The sequence below is a fragment of the Schistocerca gregaria genome, chromosome 6 (assembly GCF_023897955.1).
Source record: "Schistocerca gregaria isolate iqSchGreg1 chromosome 6, iqSchGreg1.2, whole genome shotgun sequence".
Classification (NCBI taxonomy): Eukaryota; Metazoa; Arthropoda; class Insecta; order Orthoptera; family Acrididae; genus Schistocerca; species Schistocerca gregaria.
The window spans coordinates 188,806,586-188,826,632 of record NC_064925.1 but is presented as its reverse complement, the minus strand read 5'-3'; the positions used below and the strand labels follow the sequence as shown (position 1 = coordinate 188,826,632).

General features: G+C 42.9%; 1 protein-coding gene across 3 annotated transcripts in view; it reads left to right on the top strand.

The window, feature by feature from the left end:
• LOC126278578 (cytochrome c oxidase subunit 6C-like) overlaps nt 1-15,128 on the top strand; it is a 109,555-nt gene extending 94,427 nt beyond the window's left edge. For all 3 annotated transcript variants that reach the window (XR_007550724.1, XM_049978786.1, XM_049978784.1), the window contains exon 3: nt 14,981-15,128. Coding sequence is in view for 2 of the 3 variants with exons in the window: in XM_049978786.1 (XP_049834743.1) it covers nt 14,981-15,077 (97 nt within the window). In the remaining variant the exon portion in view is untranslated. The remainder of the gene's footprint in view (nt 1-14,980) is intronic.
• The last annotated feature ends 4,919 nt before the right edge of the window (nt 15,129-20,047 follow it).

Sequence of the window (20,047 nt, the reverse complement as noted above, 5' to 3'; positions counted from 1 at the left end):
AAGAACGATTACCACGACTGTCATTTGCTCTCTTTAGTCACTCGCCGCACTTTGGCCCTTGCCACCCGAAAGGCCGCAAGATTGTCAGCTGAGGAACGGCACTTCAAACGGCGCAGAGCTGCATGGCGGGCTCTGATGGCTGAGTGGCACTCAGTGGTCCACCAAGGGACAGGACGCCTCTTGGGATGACTGGATGACCGTGGGATTGGCAATTCAGCAGCATGGGAGATCACGGCTGTAACATGGTCTACCCATTCGTGGACGCTGGCATGGTGTTCCAAAACAGCCAGTTGGCTGTAAAGTGTCCAGTCAGCTCTGCAGAGGTGCCACCGGGGCGGTACTGGTAATGCCACAGCGTCATCCAGGAGGCGAATCCAAAGGGGGAAGTGGTCACTAGAATGGAGGTCAGTAACAACCTCCCACAGAGCAGAATCTGCGAGTGCTGGAGAGCGAAAGGAAAGGTCAATAGCCGATGACAACCCGGAAGCAGTACAGAAATGAGTGGGAGCACCAGAGTTGAGGATGCACAGTTCTTCAGACATCATGAGGCTTTCCAGAATGCGACCCCTGGGGCAAGTTGTCGGAGAGCCCCATAAGACATTATGAGCATTGAAGTCCCCCAGAAGAAGAAATGGGTGGGGGAGTTGGCTAATAAGGTCTGTGAGAGCCTCAGAGTCTATTGCATCTTGAGGTGGTAAGAAAACTGAACAGACTGTGAGCCTCCGACCCACAAGTAGGCTAGCTGCAACTGCTTGCAAGTCTGTAGCGAGAGGGAGCGCAGATGAGGGGTGCATGTCCCGGACAAAAACCGCAACACCACCCTTTGCCCTTTCCCCCGTCAGATCATCTTTTCGATATACGGTATAGCCCCGTAAAGAAGGAGCATGAGTGGCCTGAAAATGTGTCCCTTGGAGACATAAGCACAACGGGCACTCTCGTACAAGGAGTTGTAATTTGGCCACATGCGTCCTGAACCCACTCAGGTTCCACTGTAATATGGGAGCCAGTGATCAGAGTGGCTGAACTTTCACCCTGCCTCTGTGCTTTGGAGGAGAGCCCGTACTGGCCGGAGATTTATTCCTGGGACGAGAAGATCGCCCCCGGTCGACATCAATGTCCATCAGTTCCGATGATGACCCACGGGATATGTCAGACAGTATGATGGCCTCGTCATCGGACTGACCCTGACTAGTCTCCTCAGGTGGCAAAACCTTCACCTTCAGGGTCTTTGTCTTGGGGGGCTTAGAATGCAGAGCCTTGTGAACAGTTGGAGCTTTACTCACCTGGGTAGAAGGTGCCATATGGGAGAGGCAGGGAGTACCCCAATGTCAGCAACCACAGCCTTGTCCTACGTTGCGGGGAGAGCCGCAGGTTGCAAAACAACCGCAGCAGCACAAGTGCACTGGCAAATGCAGGTATTAGTGCTAACAGTAGCAACCTCCGTTGGCGTAGCAACAGTGGCCATTTGTACCAATTTTTTCAGAGCGGAAGCAAAACAAGATTGTAAACACAGGAGGTTGCATGGCCTTAAAGAGCTTCTTGGCCTCACCATAGGGGATGTGCTTAGATGTTTTAATCTCCTGTATCTTCCGTTCTTCGAGATAGATGGGGCAGACCCGGCTCCAGACAGGGGGACTCCCAGAGCAATTCACGCACTTCACAGGCGATGAACAATTGGCTCCTTCATGGGCAGACTGATCACATTTACCACAAGTGGCTATCCCATTGCACCCCAGTGTAGTATGCCCAAAGCACTGACATTTAAAACAGTGCATTGGGTTGGGGAAATATGGCCGTACTGGCAAACGTAGAACCCCGCTTTAACATGCTCTGGGAGTCTTGGGCAACTGAACGTGAGAATAAACGAGTCGTTTCATAATATGCTGTACGTCAACAATACCTTCTTCAGCCCACTCAGATTTTATCTCGTCTGTGGGGATATCCACCAAGTCCCTACATGTCACAACACCCTTACTACAGTTCAACGTGGAGTGGAGCTCGGTCTCGATAGTGTACTCTCCGAGACAGGTTGCTTTCTCAAGAGAAGCAACTTGACGGGAACGAGAAGTCTCAACTAACAGAGTACCATTGCGCAGTCGCTTAACAGATTTCAGTGTACCTGCAATTCCCTCAAGACCCTTGTGGATGTAAAAGGGAAAAACCCTCTCAAAGCTACCCTCCTTCCTTTTAATAACCAAAAACACATTCTGATTATCAGCATGTGCTCTGTTACGACAGTCTGATAAATCTCGAGCAACACCAGGCGCTGGAGGACTAGCAGCATGAAGTCGCTTTTTTGATGGGGTGTGTTTTCCTACCAGTGGCCCACCCAAGCCACTGGTAGGGGGAAATGTAGAGGTCGAAGGGTCCATTGCATTCCGACGAGCAGCTAGGGAACTAAAGGTCCACTCAGACAGAGCCCCGCGTGCCTGAGTAAGCCTTATACAACTGGGGTGCGGCAGGTGCCCCAGAGGTTGCCTGCTTGCGACTGTTCCACCCCAACAGCCATGCATCTTATAGGTGCGGAGCACACTGTAAGATTGAGGATTTTTTATAGAGGTTGGCCTTCCTCGCAATCAGGCGGTCAAGCCAAGATTACCATTCCCCGCAGCACACAACATTCCACTGCCGCACCATACGGTGGTTGCTGAAGCATGTCCGGGGGTTACAGTGACAGGAGACTGGCGGCGCTGACCAGTCCCCAGCTCAAGACCCCGGGGTCGCCAAGCTTGTACTCAGCAAATGAATACTGAGCCCCTGGGAACAGAATGTTCATCAAACCAGTCACTAACAACTGTGCCCTGGTGACAATGGGCATTGTCATCCATAAAATTCCAATGTTTTTTGGGGTATGAAGAGCTTGAATGGCTGCAAATGGTCTTCAAGTAGCCAAACAGAACCATTTCCAGCCAGTTCATCTGGGCCGGAGGACCCATTCCATTCCATTTAGTCACAGCCCACACCATTATGGAACCATCCCAGCTTGCACAGTGCCTTGTTGACAACTTGGGTCTGTGGCACATGTGAACCCTACCATCAGTTCTTACCAACTGAAATCTGGACTCGTCTGATCAGGCTATGACTTTTGTTAACAAAGACTCTCACACCTGTCGTCTGGTGCTGTAGTCCATTAATGCTAAATTTTCCTGCACTGTCCTAAAAGACAGGTTTGTCATGCATCCCACATTGATTTCAGGGATTAGTTCACATAGTATTGCTTATCTGTTAGCACTGACAACTCTACTCAAATGTTGCTGTTCTTGATTGTTAAGTGAAGGTCTTTGACCACTGGGTTGTCCGTGGTGAGAGGTAATGCCTGAAATTTGGTATTCTTGGCATACTCTTGGCGCTGTGGATCTCAGAATATTGAACTCTCTAATGACATCTAAATTGAAATGTGCCATGCTTCTAGCATCAGCAAGCTTTCTGCTTTCAAAATCTATGAGAGGGGATATGTGTACTGCTCCGGTATTTATCTTGTTGGATGTGAGAAACAACCTAAAAATGACATCCATGCTGGCCAGCAAGCCGTCCCCAAACATAAATTGCTGTGTGGATTCAACCCAGAGCATGTGCACCTGCCCAGACCCAGGAAGTGGGCACTTTTAACATGTACGGCTATCTAAGGGGGGACCTCACTTTTTTCCTCTAGTATATAGCAGAAATATAACAAGACAGTGATGCTGAAAGGCTGCACAAATTTTGAAGTTATGGTAAGGTTAACTGTATTCAGATAAATTAAGCATGTGGTGATATTGTTCTGTAGAAAATTGGCTACTGATTTATCACCTATTGTTTGTCCACCAAATACTTATTGGACATCAATACTGGTTGGACATGCAGGCGGCAAACTGCCCTCTAATTCGTTGATGCCAGCTTTCGAATGCAGCACTACTACTTTCTTCTAGTTGTTCTTTGCTTGCTTTTGAGCTTATGTGGACCAGATTTCTTTCATCCCAAAAAGAAAGATAAGGCTTTGTTCCGTATGATGTCAACCAAAGGTACATTGTGTGGGAGATCTATGCAGGTTGTGTAAATTCGTGGGAGGGTAGTACTGATGTCGGCTGCATTGGGACTTCACGTGGAATCAATGATGAGGAGTCAGAAAGTATGCCGTACCAGGATTTGAATGACGAGTCTGTTGCTCTTCCTTACTAGGAAGTTGTGTTAACCGTTGCGCACTCCGGACACAGTGTTCATTGCAATTGTGCGGACAATTTCTGCACACCTCTCAGCTGACCCACATTCTCATGTAGCACCATGTATGCACAGTCCCCAACCATGACTTCCATTCTCGCTACTTTGAGGTCAAACATAATTCTGCATCCACTCAGTAGGTAGTGGACTCATTGCTAATTCAGGGGAATCCATTATGTGAATGCATCATGTCTGTTCTCTTGGACATGCCTGAAAGAACAGACATCATGCATTCATATGAAAGACCTATACAGGGTGCATCACCTAAAACTCTCACCACAGATATTGCGGAAATGGAAAGTGCTTTTGATGTGCAATTTTCACAGAATAGATTGGTAGTCATGGGCTCTTATTGCTTAGGCAGTAAATGGATTGTAATAATGTTTAGGAAGTGTATTTTTTGTGCAAATGTATGATTTTAAATGGAACAATGCCTGTTGACATTAACAAACTAAAAGAAGAATATCAATGGTGTTTGTTGCAGGATTCTAGTTAGAGTCATTTAGGAGCTATTGTGTTTTGAAAAGTTTCCACACCGACACTTGTTTGTGCCATTCAAACTATGTAGTTGCTGGGTACAATGTTGTTATGTTTGCTTACAGTATGCTTGTGTGTTCCTTGAGTGCATTATGACTTACTAGTCAGTCAGTGAGTGATAGTCCAAGTAGTAGACTGTGAGTGGATGATGGGGTTTACCAATGTAGAGAAAGCCAACATGCTCATCATGTATGAAGAGTGCAGGGACATGTGGTTCGTTCTTGTACAGTGTATGTGGTAAGACATTCCAATAGACATTAACAATCTTTGCAATTATTTATCAACCTCTGCAACCAATTATGTAAAAGTGTAGTGTAACACGTAGACAATGTAATAGAATTAAACAAATGACGATGACAGAAGAGCAGAAAATTAATGTTCCTGCTGCTGTTGCAGTTGATACATACATTAGCTCCTGGGCAGTTGCCTCAGGAAGTGCCTTGAGTCAGGCAAGTGTGCTACACATTCTCTATTGACCTACGCTTCATCCCTATTGAATATCTCTCCACAGTGACCTGCATGGAAACAATTATGAGGTTCATATTAACTTGTATACATAGGTATTAAGACACAATAATTCAATTGTGTCATGTATCTTGTTTAGTGATGAAGCCACATTTATCAGACATGGCCAGGTGAAATGCTGAAACAGGTGCTGTTGGTCGGTTGACACTCCCCTGTTAGCTTCTTCAGGTGGAACGCTAGCGTCCATGGGAATGTAAACTTGTGGCATGGGATAGTGCACCATCAGCTCATAGAACTGTTTTTCATAGGCAGAACATGGAAGATGAACAAGTATCACACCCTCTTAACAGACCACCTTCCATGGATGCTAGATGTTCCTCTGCAGACGAAGGAATCTGTGGTATCAACATGTGAAAGATGCTCTCTACAAGAGCGATCTACACCTGATGATATACAGAACATATTATTGCAGTCAGCTTGCACATCTGTGCTGAAATGCTACCACGTATACAGCAGTCATTCCATATCAGACTGTAAGCAAGTATTGCCACTGCCGGTGATTATTTTGAGCACAACTTGTAATGGTCAATTGCGTCATTACTTGTGAGAATCCACATAACTAGTGTATGCGCTTGTGTTGGTCTTCAATGTGTGCTACGACATGTATTGTACAAGTGACAGTGTGGGACTTTTCAAAATATGATATCTCATAAATGACTCTTAGTAGAATGTTGTAACAAATGCCATTGACATCGTAATTTACCCTACTTTTAGTTTTTTAATATCAATAGGCATTGTTCCATTTTAAAAAGTGTGTGTTTGCACAAAAAATACACTTTCCAAGTGTTATAATAAAGTACACTCTTTTGATTGGCTAACATGTCAGGCACTGACAACCAATCCATTATATGAAAACTGCACATCCATAGCACTTTCCATTTCTGCAATATTTGTGGTACACGTTTTAGGTGAATTTCACTCTGTACAGTGACTGATCCATCAAGGCAATGAACAGAAGGTAGTTTTCCATAAAACCAAGTACAGCTGGAATTCACCTCGTCTGAAATGTAGTTATTTTAGTGAGTTTCCGGTGTGAGGAAAGGAACATAACACAGTCTTATGTCATGGATAGTGGATACTCCTCTTTGTGATGAACATATAAGGTGTTTCAGAAGGAAATGGATGTACGTTAAGAGAGAGTAGTATTGGAAATTTTGAAGAGGAAACATACTGTGTGTTCAGATACACCTGTTTGAAACAGGTTTTGCATGTAAAATCATAGCATTACTGTGTATTTAATGTAGTGAGGAGTTAATGATAGCCAACTAATTGGTCCAGTTATTGCAAACAACTGTCTGAAAAAGAAGGTGATATTTACAATTCCTTGTTTGTTACTGTATAACTTGTAGATGTTAATCCGACAAAAAAGGGAAACAAGGGAGAAATGTTTTGATTACATTATAAATGCTTTTGTACATGTTAAGGAAAACTGTAGGCAGTAATTCCTAATACCTAAACTGTTTAAAATACAGTGAAGCTATGTATAGAATTTTTGAACATGCTTTGTCAAAGGATATTGACCATAAAACACAAGAATAAAAAATCTGTCGTTTTACCTTTACCTGCAATATATCTGACACAATATTAGAAAATTACATTGAGAACAGAGTGTATAATTGTGCAATGACTTCCCTGTAGACTGCTCCAAAGCATCAGAGCCTTTGTGTATGTTTGCATCTGTGTGAAACACCATTTATGTAAATTTTCATTTTGAGCAGGCCTTAGTTCAGTTGAGCCATAACTAGAGACTAAACAGCTCATGTTGAAAGTGCTCTCTGTTTGTCACCAGTGAATCAGCGTGTTGTTTGTCAGATCAGAGGGAGCTGGTAGGTAGAACTGATATTATTAAGATTATCAACGTTTCAGTACTAACATTGTACCATGTGAATGCGGTGTCGGAGGTGCCTATTCTCATTATTTTATTGCCTCACCTTGTAAGTATTCTGGAAACTGCTGAAAGATGTCAAAGAATATTAAAAGGGAACATATAAGGTTCGACTCCTGGCACTGACACAGTCCATGGTTCTTACTCCTAATGATGATGGTGGAGACGGCTGTCAAAAGCTTGAGTGTTTTATTTGATGTGACATGGCTTGAAAACCGAGAAAAGTTTCACATTTTCAGTTTCAGTCTTTGAGTGACAAGAGGCGAAGAGGTGGTGGCATAAACTTCCTGATAACCAAATTTTCAGTTAATGCCCTCCATCAAACCTTGTCCAGAGTGGATGAAACTAAGGATATGATGCTGTTGATGGTGATCTGTTTACTGGTTAAGGACATTAAACTCAGCAGTCTCCTTGGAGCCATTTGAGAGGAGCGGACTTTGTGCCAGCACTGGAATTCAGACTGCCCCTTCTCTTTCACCATCATTACCAGCTCTCATCACAGTTACCAAGAACAACAGTGCACTTACGGCACTCATGCTTTGCAAATGGAAGGAACCCAGTGGTTTTGAATAAATAAGTCATTTCTGATTTAGTTGACCAAACATCCACTGCATATTACAGGCAATAGGGTCATAAAGTATTGAAATTTTCAATGTGCTATTGCTTTTTGAGCTTCTACATCTATATCTACATGGTCTGTGAGAGGGGTGATTTTTGATAAGCCTCTGTGTCATCTGAAGTTTCTGAAATTTTACCTTCATGGTCTTTTGTAAGATATACATAGGGGGAAGCAATATATTGACTCACTCTTCTAGAAATATGCACTCTCAGAGTTAAAACAATAACGAAACCACATTGTAGAAGGCCTCTCTTGTGTTGTCTGCAACTGCAGTTGGCCGAGTATCTCCATGACTTGCCCCTGTCACATTTACAAAATGAGCTTGTAACATAACATGCTGCTTTTTTTTTTTTTTTTTTTTTTTTTTTTTTTTTTTTTTTTTTTTTTTTTTTTTTTTTTTTTGCCTGTCAATCCTTTCTGGTGTTGATACCAGATTGACACACAGTATCAAGATGTTGGTTAAATGAGGGTTTTGTAAGCTTTTTTATTGTGGGTGGACTACACTACTTTAGGATTGTTACTACGAATTTCAGTCTGGCATTTGCATTACCTGCAATTAGTTTTATGTTATGATTCCATCTTAATTCACTGCATAACGACTCTTAGATATTTTTATAGATGTGACTGCTTCAAGTAGTTGTCCTGCAATCCTGCGTCATTCTACCTATATCTGTGTAATATATTGCAGTTGTTTATGTCGAGGCTCAATTGCCATGCTTTCCACCAGACATAGGCCCCCTACATTACTTCCTGAATTTTGCTACAATTTTCTAGTGTTGTGACTTATCCGTGTACAACAGCATCACCCTCAAAAAGTCTCGTGAAAGTTCTGACACTTTCCACTAGGTCATTCCTATACACTGAGCTGACAAAAGTCATGGGATAGCTATGCACATACACAGATGGCAGTATTGTCATGTAAACAAGGTATTAAATGGCAATGTATTGGCAGAGTTGCCATTTGTACTCAGGTGTTCGTGTGAAAAGTCCAGTGTGATAATGGTCACATGAAGGCAATTAACAGACTTTGAATGTGAAATAGCAATTGGAGCTAAATTCATTAGACATTCCATTTTGGAAATCGTTAGGGAATTCAATATTCTGAGACCCCCGTATCAAGCGTGTACCGAGAATACCAAATTTCAGCCATTACCTCTCACCATGGACAACTCAGTGACCAACGGCCTTCATTTAATGACTGAGACAGTCGTGTTTGCTTATAGTTGTCAGGGGTAACAGACAGGCAACACTGCCTGAAATAACTGCAGAAATCAATGTGATATGTAAAATGAACTTATTCATTAGGATAGTGTGGTGAAATTTTGCATTAATGACTGATGGCAGCAGACATCTGATACAAGTGCCTTTGCTATCAGCACGACTTCACCTGTAGCGCCTCCCTGGGCTCATGACCATGTTGGCTGGTTCGTAGATGACTGAGAAACTGTCGCCATGTCAGATGGATCCCAATTTCAGTTGGTAAGAGCTAACAGTAAGATCTGAGTATGGCGTAGACCATATGAAGTCATAGACCCAAGCTGTCAACAAGGCATAATGCAAGCCAGTCGTGGTACCATAATGGTGTGGGCCGTGTTTACATGGAATTGACTGAGTCCTCTAGTCCAACTGGACTGACCATTGATTGCCATTGATTATGTTTGAGTACTTGGAGACCATTATCAGCCATTCTAGACTTCATGTTCCCAAACAATTATGGACTTTTTTTTTTTTTTTTGATGACAATGTGACATGTTACTAGACCACAGTTGTTCGCAATTGGTTTGAAGTTCTGGACAGTTGTAGCAAATGATTTGGCCACCCAAATTGCAAGGCATGAATTCTGTCGAAGATGTAGGGGACATAATACCACCTCATTGTATATTGTGAAAAGTAATGGTTCTATAACACACCCTTACAGCATACACAAAGTTATGTTTACAACTGAAGATTTCTCTGCGTTAAGAATGACATGCTGTGTTCTGTTTACCAGAAACTTTTCAATCCAATCACACTGCTAAGCTGATATTCTATACTTTCTTAGATTGTTCACTACTCGGCACTGTGGAACTGTATTGGAAGCCTTCTGGTAGTCAGTGAACAGGGCATCAACCTGGGTGGCAACATCTACTGCTCTCTGGGGCTTGTGAATGAATGGAGTGAGCTGAATTTCACATGCTCAGCTGAACCGCATTCTTACTGACAACTGTAATAAAAATTAATTGACACGATAGCAGAGGCCATTTTGTTGAATATACATATTATCACTCCTCAGTGATCTCTTGCCAATCACAAGAAAAATGAGATGCTCAAATGTTCAGAAAGATGGAAATAATGAATATGCGCGTGGACTCAAGTGACTTCTAGTTATCATGTGACCACAATTAATTTAACATGTTTGGCAAATAAAAAAGTTTGCAGCATCAGTCTTGAATTCTTTTGTGTCAGTACTCATACTCATCATTTTCCGGTGGAATGCTATGCATCTGTAGTCCATGGGGACTATTGATGTGATAAAACTTGTCGTTGTGTAAGGACACAGTTAAAGGTTGTAAAGGTGGCATGCTAATATGCAATGACAAATAAATCCCTAACAATGTGAGCAAACTCTTTTCTGATGTGTACAAGGGGCATTAAGTAAGTAATGGCTCTTTCTTCTGTGGATAGGGGGGGGGGAGGGGTGGTCAGTTTCACTTGAAAAGATGCGGAATTTGTCGTGGGATATCATGGAATATACCCTCTTCAGCCTCTATAGTTTCCAGAAGTTTTAGTAGTTGGTGGCCCTATACATAGCCTTCAAAAAGGCAGCTGTAACGGGAGTGCATTCCAAGCAGAAAGCTGTCATTGAGTTTCTTTTTGCGCAAAATCAGAGCAAATCAGATACTCATAGGCACCTGCAGCCTATCTAAGGAGATCAGATAGTAAGTCATTGGGCATTGCATCTGTCATTGCAAGCTTGTGGAACACAGCTGTGACACTTGCAATGCTGGAAGGTGTGGACACTCTCATTCAAGGTGATTAATGGATCACAATCAAAAACTCGTTGCTCAATTAGATGTCGCTGTCGGAAGTGCTGACACACATATCCGCCAGTTGGGGCACTCAAAGGACTGCGCCCGCTGGTTTCCTTGCTGCCAACAGAAGACCATAAAGAGCAACAAAAGGCCATCTGTGCAGAATTGCTTGCGCATTATGAGGCTCATCCTGACAATTTTTTGTCGAACATTGTCACAGCCGATGTAAAATGGCAATACATGGAGTGGTGCAACACCAACTCTCATCTGAAGAAGGAGTTCAAAGCTGCACCCTCAGCCATTAAAGTAATGGTGACAGTATTCTGGGTCCCTGAAGGCGTTATTCTGCTTGGTATCCTACCTCATGATGCAGTGATCATTTTTGAAGTGTACTGTGCTATCCTCATGAGATTGAAGACACGACTTCATCATGTTCATCTCCACAACAATGCAAATGAACTTCTCCTTCTCCATACAACACAATGCCTCAGACAAGTCTGCACATTGGAGAGTAGCCCGCAAAACTTAATTGGACTGTTCTTCTTCATGCCCCCACAGCCTGGATCTCTGGATCTCACATCTTTCAATTTCCATCTGTTTGCCGAATGAAGTATGCACTTTGCAGGAAGCAGTACATGAATGATCGGGAGGTTTTTTATGCAGCAAGACATTGGCTCTGGCGTCAACCAATAGAGTGCTACCATGTGGACATACAGGCCTTCCCCAGTAAGGTTGTGTAAGGCCTCATTGTACAGAGATTATGTTGAAAAATAGGGTTTTGTAGCCAAAAGAATGGGAAACAATGTGGTCTGCTGAAATCGCGAATAAAATCAACCTGCTTTCAGTCCCTTGTACGATCACTTACAACAAAGCGTATTTCATACAATCAATACTTTTTGTCTTCCATTTCCGAATTGTCTGAGAGGAATTTCACCATATGTATGAGGATGAGTCAAATGAAAACTTGAAATTTATAATAACAAATTGAAATTTCATGGCATTATCCTGTAAGTTGGTAAGAGTGCTACAAACAGCATGCAGAATGCCTTGTAGGTGGCAGCATATTGCACATTCATACATACCGTCACAGTATCAGTATAAAGATGGCCGCCCCACTTGCAACTTGCAACAGGGAAGAACAGTGTTCTGTTATTTGGTTTTTGCACAGTGAAGGTGTTGGTTTTTGTACAGTGAAGATGTGAAACCTATTGAAATTTATCAACGAATGAAGGTTCAGTATGGTGATGCAACGAATGAAGGTTCAGTATGGTGATGCATGTTTGTTACAGCAGAAATTCTACAAATGGAGTAGAAAGTTCGCAAATGGTGTGACTTCAGTGGAAGATGCTCCTCGTCCAGGTCAGGCACAACGAGTTGTGACTCCAGAGAACATTGCAACAGTTGAAGCCATAGTGAAGGAAAACCACCGAGTGACACTGAATGACATTATAGCATGTTTACGGATTAGTCACGGGTTAGCACATCACACTGTGCATGATGTGCTCCAGTTTCACAAAGTGTCTGTAAGGTGGGTGCCATGGCAGCTGACTCCTGAAATGAGAGAACGAAGTGTTGATGCTTGAGAAGAACTTCTTCGGCTCTTTGAACGGGGAAGTGATGGATTCCTTGCAAGAATCGTTACTGGGGCGAAACCTGGGTTCACTTCCACCAACCGGAAATGAAGAGAGCGAGCAAGGAATGGCGCCATTCCTCATCACCACAACCAAAGAAGTTTTGAACAGAACCATCAGTAGGAAAGGTTATGCTGACTCTTTTCGGATGAAAAAGGCATCATTTTGGAGCATTACATGCCTAGAGGGACCACTGCCACCAGTGTATCATACACAGATCTCCTAAAAACTCATCTGCGGCCTGCAGTCAAATCAAAGTGACGTGGATTGCTGTCAGCAGGTGTCCTTTTGCAACATGACAATGCAATACCCCACACTACCCGTACTACAGTTGCAACAGTCACAGACCTGCATTTTGAGTGTCTTCCTCTTCCTCATCCACCATTCTCACCAGACCTTGCCCCAAGTGATTTCCATATGTTTGGACCACCCAAAGATGCAATGTGAGGAAAGAAGTTCCATTCTGATGAAGAGGTATGCCATGTGGTGCATGAGTGGTTGTGTGGACTACCACAATAATTTTTTTCTAAAGGAATTTATGCACTTTGTAAGTGTTGGAGGACTTGCGTTGAGTGTGGGGGGGGATGATGTTGAAAAGTGATTCAGCTTTGTACCACTTCTGCACAATAAATAATGTTTTAAAAAATACACTCCTGGAAATGGAAAAAAGAACACATTGACACCAGTGTGTCAGACTCACCATACTTGCTCCGGACACTGCGAGAGGGCTGTACAAGCAATGATCACACGCACGGCACAGCGGACACACCAAGAACCGCAGTGTTGGCCGTTGAATGGCGCTAGCTGCGCAGCATTTGTGCACCGCCGCCGTCCGTGTCAGCTAGTTTGCCGTGGCATACGGAGCTCCATCGCAGTCTTTGACACTGGTAGCATGCCGCGACAGCGTGGACATGAACCGTATGTGCAGTTGACGGACTTTGAGCGAGGGCGTATAGTGGGCATGCGGGAGGCCGGGTGGACGTACCGCCGAATTGCTCAACACGTGGGGCGTGAGGTCTCCACAGTACATCGATGTTGTCGCCTGGGACCGGACCGCAACAACGCACGGATGCACGCCAAGACCATAGCATCCTACGCAGTGCCGTAGGGGACCGCACCGCCACTTCCCAGCAAATTAGGGACACTGTTGCTCCTGGGGTATCGGCGAGGACCATTCGCAACCGTCTCCATGAATCTGGGCTACAGTCCCGCACACCGTTAGGCCATCTTCCGCTGACGCCCCAACATCGTGCAGCCCGCCTCCAGTGGTATCGCGACAGGCGTGAATGGAGGGACGAATGGAGACGTGTCGTCTTCAGCGATGAGAGTCGCTTCTGCCTTGGTGCCAATGATGGTCGTATGCGTGTTTGGCGCCGTGCAGGTGAGCGCCACATTCAGGACTGCATACGACCGAGGCACACAGGGCCAACACCCGGCATCATGGTGTGGGGAGCGATCTCCTACACTGGCCGTACACCTCTGGTGATCGTCAAGGGGACACTGAATAGTGTACGGTACATCCAAACCATCATCGAACCCATCGTTCTACCATTCCTAGACCGGCAAGGGAACCCAACAGGACAATGCACGTCTGCATGTATCCCGTGCCACCCAACGTGCTCTAGAAGGTGTAAGCCAACTACCCTGGCCAGCAAGATCTCCGGATCTGTCCCCCATTGAGCATGTTTGGGACTGGATGAAGCGTCGTCTCACGCGGTCTGCACGTCCAGCACGAACGCTGGTCCAACTGAGGCACCAGGTGGAAATGGCATGGCAAGCCGTTCCACAGGACTACATCCAGCATCTCTACGATTGTCTCCATGGGAGAATAGCAGCCTGCATTGCTGCAAAAGGTGGATATACACTGTACTAGTGCTGACATTGTGCATGCTCTGTTGCCTGTGTCTATGTGCCTGTGGTTCTGTCAGTGTGATCATGTGATGTATCTGACCCCAGGAATGTGTCAATAAAGTTTCCCCTTCCTGTGACAATGAATTCACGATGTTCTTATTTCAATTTCCAGGGGTGTATTTAAGGTTTTCATTGGCTCACCCTCGTATCTTCGTAAGTTCACACAGAACTGTGAAAACAAGTGAATCATTTTACCCGACTTGTTGATTATTGTTCTTTTAAATTTAAATAGTCATACCTTTAAACCACTGTAGATTTAAGCAGTTCATCCTAGGAACATGAACCAAAATATTGCTCCCTCCTACGTGTATCTTGTGAAAAGACTATGATGTAAAATGAGAAATATTTGAGCTGAAGGAGGCTGAAAACCAATAAATCTTTCCACAAACAAACCACGACTAGAACAGGAAACAATGGAAGTGAGAGTGGTAACAAAATAGCCTCTGCTACACACCATAAGGGTGTTTGCCAATTGTAGGTGTTGATGTAGAAATGACCTTTACACGTTACAGCAACCACACAGCCAGAGTGGAAGCTGTCATTTCTCAGAGAGAGAGAGAGAGAGAGAGAGAGAGAGAGAGAGAGAGAGAGAGAGAGAGAGAGAGAGAGAGAGAGAGGAGAGAGAGAGAGAGAGTATTTCAGCACTGTCTTCTTGCTATTTCAGGAACTTTGATCCAGAGGCAGCTGTAGAGCGGATGGTTGAAGCAGGTGTCCTGCAGTCAGGGAAATATGCTGACAAGAAAAAGGGGACATTCTGGTGACTTATTCTCTCACTTGATGTCAGTTCTCATTAGTATAGTTATAAATGTATGTATGAGCAAAATAAAGATCTCTTTGTTACTTTATGTAAAAGATTCTTTCTTTGTGCATTCTGTAAGGAAATATAACCACTGTCTTTCCAGGTCTTATCTCCACCAACCTTAGTGTTGCCCAGTTCTACACCGTCCTTTCTAAATGCAGTTGCTTGTTGCAACTACTTGCCAGTCCACTTGCAGTGCATTCACACTGAGACCATATGTTGTACAGGAACCTAAGTATGTGGTTGTACTCCAGACTTGTGATAAATACAGGGTGGCACACAAAATGTGTTACCATTTTCTTTTTGAATATAAACTTTATTGTCAATACAATCTAAAAGGAACATATACTACAATGAAGAGCCATCCATGGAGATTAGTTCTAACTCTGCACATGCTTGATATGTCCACCAATTTGTTTCCTAACATCCTTCAAACGAACACTGAGGTTAGTGATTACCCTACGGCACATTTCTTCCTTAATTTCACTGCAAGCTTGAAGAATAAGTCTTTTGAGCTCCATTAAATCACGTGGACATTTCGGAAATTTTTTTTTCCTTTAGGTGCCCCCAAAGAAAAAAGTCACATGGATTGAGGTCTGGACTATTGGGGGGCCAATTTTGTCCATCATTGAAGCGACCTGGAAACCTGAGTGAAATGATCCGTATGTCAAAATGCTCATATAAAAACTCCAACACAATGTTTGCAGTAAGTGGCCTTGCTCCATCTTGCATGAACCACTGTGTGTTGAAGGGCAAGGCAGTAGCAAGAAGCTGTGGAATGAAACTGTTGCGAAGCATGCTCAAATAACACTCGCTGTTTACAGTTTCTTCAAAGAAAAACGGTCCAACAAGTCTGTGACTGGAAATTTCTGCCCACGCTGTAATCCTTGGAGCATAATGTTGTCGTTCATGAAGCACTGGTGGGTTTTCAGTAGCCCAAAAGCGTACATTTTGTTTGTTAACAACACTGTCTAAATGAAAATCCACCTCGGCTGAAAACCAAACATTGTTGAGAGTTTCTTCCCTATCCTCCGCCCACTGAGCAAACAGTAGTCTCTGCTGCTTGTGTTCTTCAGTGAGCTTCTGTGCCCAGGTCATCTTGTAAGGGTACATATGGAGGTCACTTTTAAGAATGCGTTGAACGGAGCGTTTGGATATTCCCAGTTGCACTACTGCCTTTCTACATGATTTCCCGGGACACCTCTGTGCAGCAACTCGTTACCGCTTCAATATTCTCCAGCAAACAAACAGGCTTAGGCCATGGTCACTTCGCTTCCAATACTGTTCCTTCCTGTACAAATTTATCATACAACATGAGGATGGTCTTCTTGCAAGGGACCCATTGTGTATTAAACTGTTGTTGAAAACACCTCTGAGTCACAACAAGGCTTTTCATTTCATGAAAAAGTAACACAATTGCCAATCGTTGCTGTGTTGCCAGTCTTCCATTGTCAGCCATTGCTGCTTACTAGTCTCCTACCGGCAATATTGTGAATACACGTCATTTTGTAACTCATTTGTTTTTCCAAGCTCTGCTGGTACTGCTGTAGAGATCCCAGTGGGATATCTAATGTGCGTCATAAATTGTGAAAGAAACAATTGGTAACACATTTTGTGCACCACCCTGTATGTTTCGAAAAGATTTTGTCTTGAGCAGAACATGGTTTGTCCTTACTTATTTAGCTGATATTTCATTGTCATCATCATCACTAAATTTCCTCTACTTTTCTTAATAGCACATATACTGCCAGTCCAAATAGTTTTGAGACTGGATCAACAAAAAATAGAGAAAAGTTCTAATGATGACTTTAGCTCTTCAGGTGTTTTATGAGTCTCCTCTCACTTGAGTGCGACACATGGAATGCTCATACAAACGTGCACAACTATCAGGAAAGTCCTTCTTTGGGTCATTTATCAACTGGTGCGTTGCATTGGCTTGGTTGTCTGTTACTTCATCAAAGAGAGGACACTTCATGTGAATTTCTGCACTGTGTTGTTTTGTGGAAGATATGTGTCAATAAGATGGAGTCTTGTCACCTTTGAGAAGTTTTTCCAAAGAATAATTGTGTTTGTTTTGCATTTCAGTAAAGCAGCAGTAGGCCTCCACGTCCTTCTTTTTGTTTGGAAGTCAAGGTATGTGGTTCAAACTTTGTACATACTTTTGCCCTTCTTCAAAATGTTCTGGAGAACTGCAAGGTTGTAGCGGAGCCATCAACATACCCCTTGTTTAAATCACATTGATCTGTACTGGTTGATGATTCTACTGACAAACAGACTACACTACCTGGAGGATCATGTGAATTTAAGTGCAGGTGTTGAGCAGAGAATAAGTTAATGAACTGAATTTATGAAACAGGAGTGGGCCTAGCATACATGAAACATGGGTGCCGCAACTTACAAGATGATAAAGACAGGGAATTCATCAAATTACTGTCTGAAACACTCATCTCTATAAGTCCCTATATATTACAATTTGCTATTACAATTTGCTATAAACTTCAAGTTAAATAGAAATGTACTAAGGCAGGAAACAGTCACATTCATTAAATCTCAGTACAGATTACAACGGGATTAAAATATCAACATCTCGACAAAGATCAGGTAATGAATTTGGGGCGAATACATTAAAATCAACCCAACATTTGGGGGAATGATTAAGTTCATGAAAGCCTCACGGTGACTGCCGAACGTTAATCGGGAGGAAAGGAAAACCTACCGAAAGAATCGTGCATGCATCCACTATCTGCACTGAGCACATGTTGAGCATGTGGCTGCTAATAAAGGTACCTGAATTACAAAAATATAAAATCCCCAATGTCAATTTGAAATCATCCCTTACATCTTAAAGCTCTGTTTGCAAATGCTGCAGTGCTCACTGTACTTAGCACTACCAGTATCTGTGAGTGGCAGCTGTGATGGCTGACACTTCTGAGTCATCTGGCCTGCACCAAAGCTGCTCTCAGTCAGAGCCTGGAATCGATGTCCCTCTCCCAGCTGAAGTATCCCCTGCTGAGTGTCAAATGGCAGTAGGTTCTACAGAACAAGAAGCCAGTAAGAAGCAGAATGTTTACTCTATCTTCGTGAGTGTGAGCCTAGTGCATGGTTTTGGTCACCAATGACAGTGATTCCTCCATGTGCCAAACAATCAAGGCCATTTAAATAATGCAACAATCTCCTTTTGTATACTCAATTTCAAGATATTTAATGTGTCAGAGGTTTTGAGTGCTGAAACTCATAAACAGGCAATGTATGACTCATATCATCTGCACTGTCCACTTTACAGCCAACTAGGCCTCCACATACACACAACTGAGTTTGGTTCTCTCACTACAGAATTTATATATATAATCAAATGGTAGTTTTTCCTATCTTTCTTAAAAGAGTCATTAACAGTTCAATTAACCTGGTACCAGCTTGATGGTTGTGCAGGTTTTTGCATTATCATGGGCCTAGAGGTACCGAGAATAAAGACTTCCTGCAGCATTGTGATAATGGATAATTCAATGCCAACTGGTCTAAAACTTCCTGCATGACCATCACAGATGTTGCTGCAATTTTGTATGAACACATCACAGATGTTCCCAGCGAACATTGGTTAAGTTTTACTTCCTCATTTGTTTGACCACATAATGCAACATTTGCAAGTGCACCCCTGAGTTTTTGACAAACTTGAGATGTAATATCTTTGGCAATATTTTCTTGAAGAGACAAAACTAGGCCAACTTGTACAACTTTTTGCACTATTTGAAATGAACTAATTGAAAAAGATTTCTTTAGCAATTTTCATGTGAACAATTTGGAGCAAAGATGGCCTAAATAATAGACAGTTGAAAAAAAGTGAGTAACTGCAGGATAAGCCTGAAATGTTGTGTGTAGTGCCTTAGCAATCCAAGGTTTTAGAATATGAAAATTCATTCACATAATGCTTCTGAATCTTTTAAAAATTTAGGACAAAGTAGAGGATTTTTGTAGAAACATAGAAAATGGGTATTTTTAAAACACTTTTACAAGAAAGTTTCTTCTCTAAACTCTTTCACATCATTTTCATTGAAAAGATCTTAGTGTGAACCACATAAAGAATTATAGTTGTTTTATCAATGCGAGCAAATAAGGCTGTAAAAAAAAAAGAGACAAGGTGGAGATGCATTTGAAATACATCTATATTTTGATGGTACTGAAATTAAATTTGACATGTTTATCATGTTCTACAATTTTTTAGATTCTTTGGGGAAGGTAATATTAAAAGTCCTGATGACTAGGTTGTGAGATTGAGTAAGAACAACTTGATAACTTTGAAAGAGGATTGTCATTTGTCATGATACCTTATGATTTACTCCAGCTTTGGTGTGATAACTACAGAATCAAACTGATTATAAACTTCAAAACTTAACTGTGCATTACATCTACATCTATCTACATCTACATCCGTACTCCACAAGCCACCTGACGGTGTGTGGCGGAGGGTACCCTGAGTACCTCTATCGGTTCTCCCTTCTATTCCAGTCTCGTATTGTACGTGGAAAGAAGGATTGTCGGTATGCTTCTGTGTGGGCTCTAATCTCTCTGATTTTATCCTCATGGTCTCTTCGCGAGATATACGTAGGAGGGAGCAATATACTGCTTGACTCTTCGGTGAAGGTATGTTCTCGAAACTTCAACAAAAGCCCGTACCGAGCTACTGAGCGTCTCTCCTGCAGAGTCTTCCACTGGAGTTTATCTATCATCTCCGTAACGCTTTCGCAATTACTAAATGATCCTGTAACGAAGCGCGCTGCTCTCCGTTGGATCTTCTCTATCTCTTCTATCAACCCTACCTGGTGCGGATCCCACACTGCTGAGCAGTATTCAAGCATTGGGCGAACAAGCGTACTGTAACCTACTTCCTTTGTTGTCGGATTGCATTTCCTTAGGATTCTTCCAATGAATCTCAGT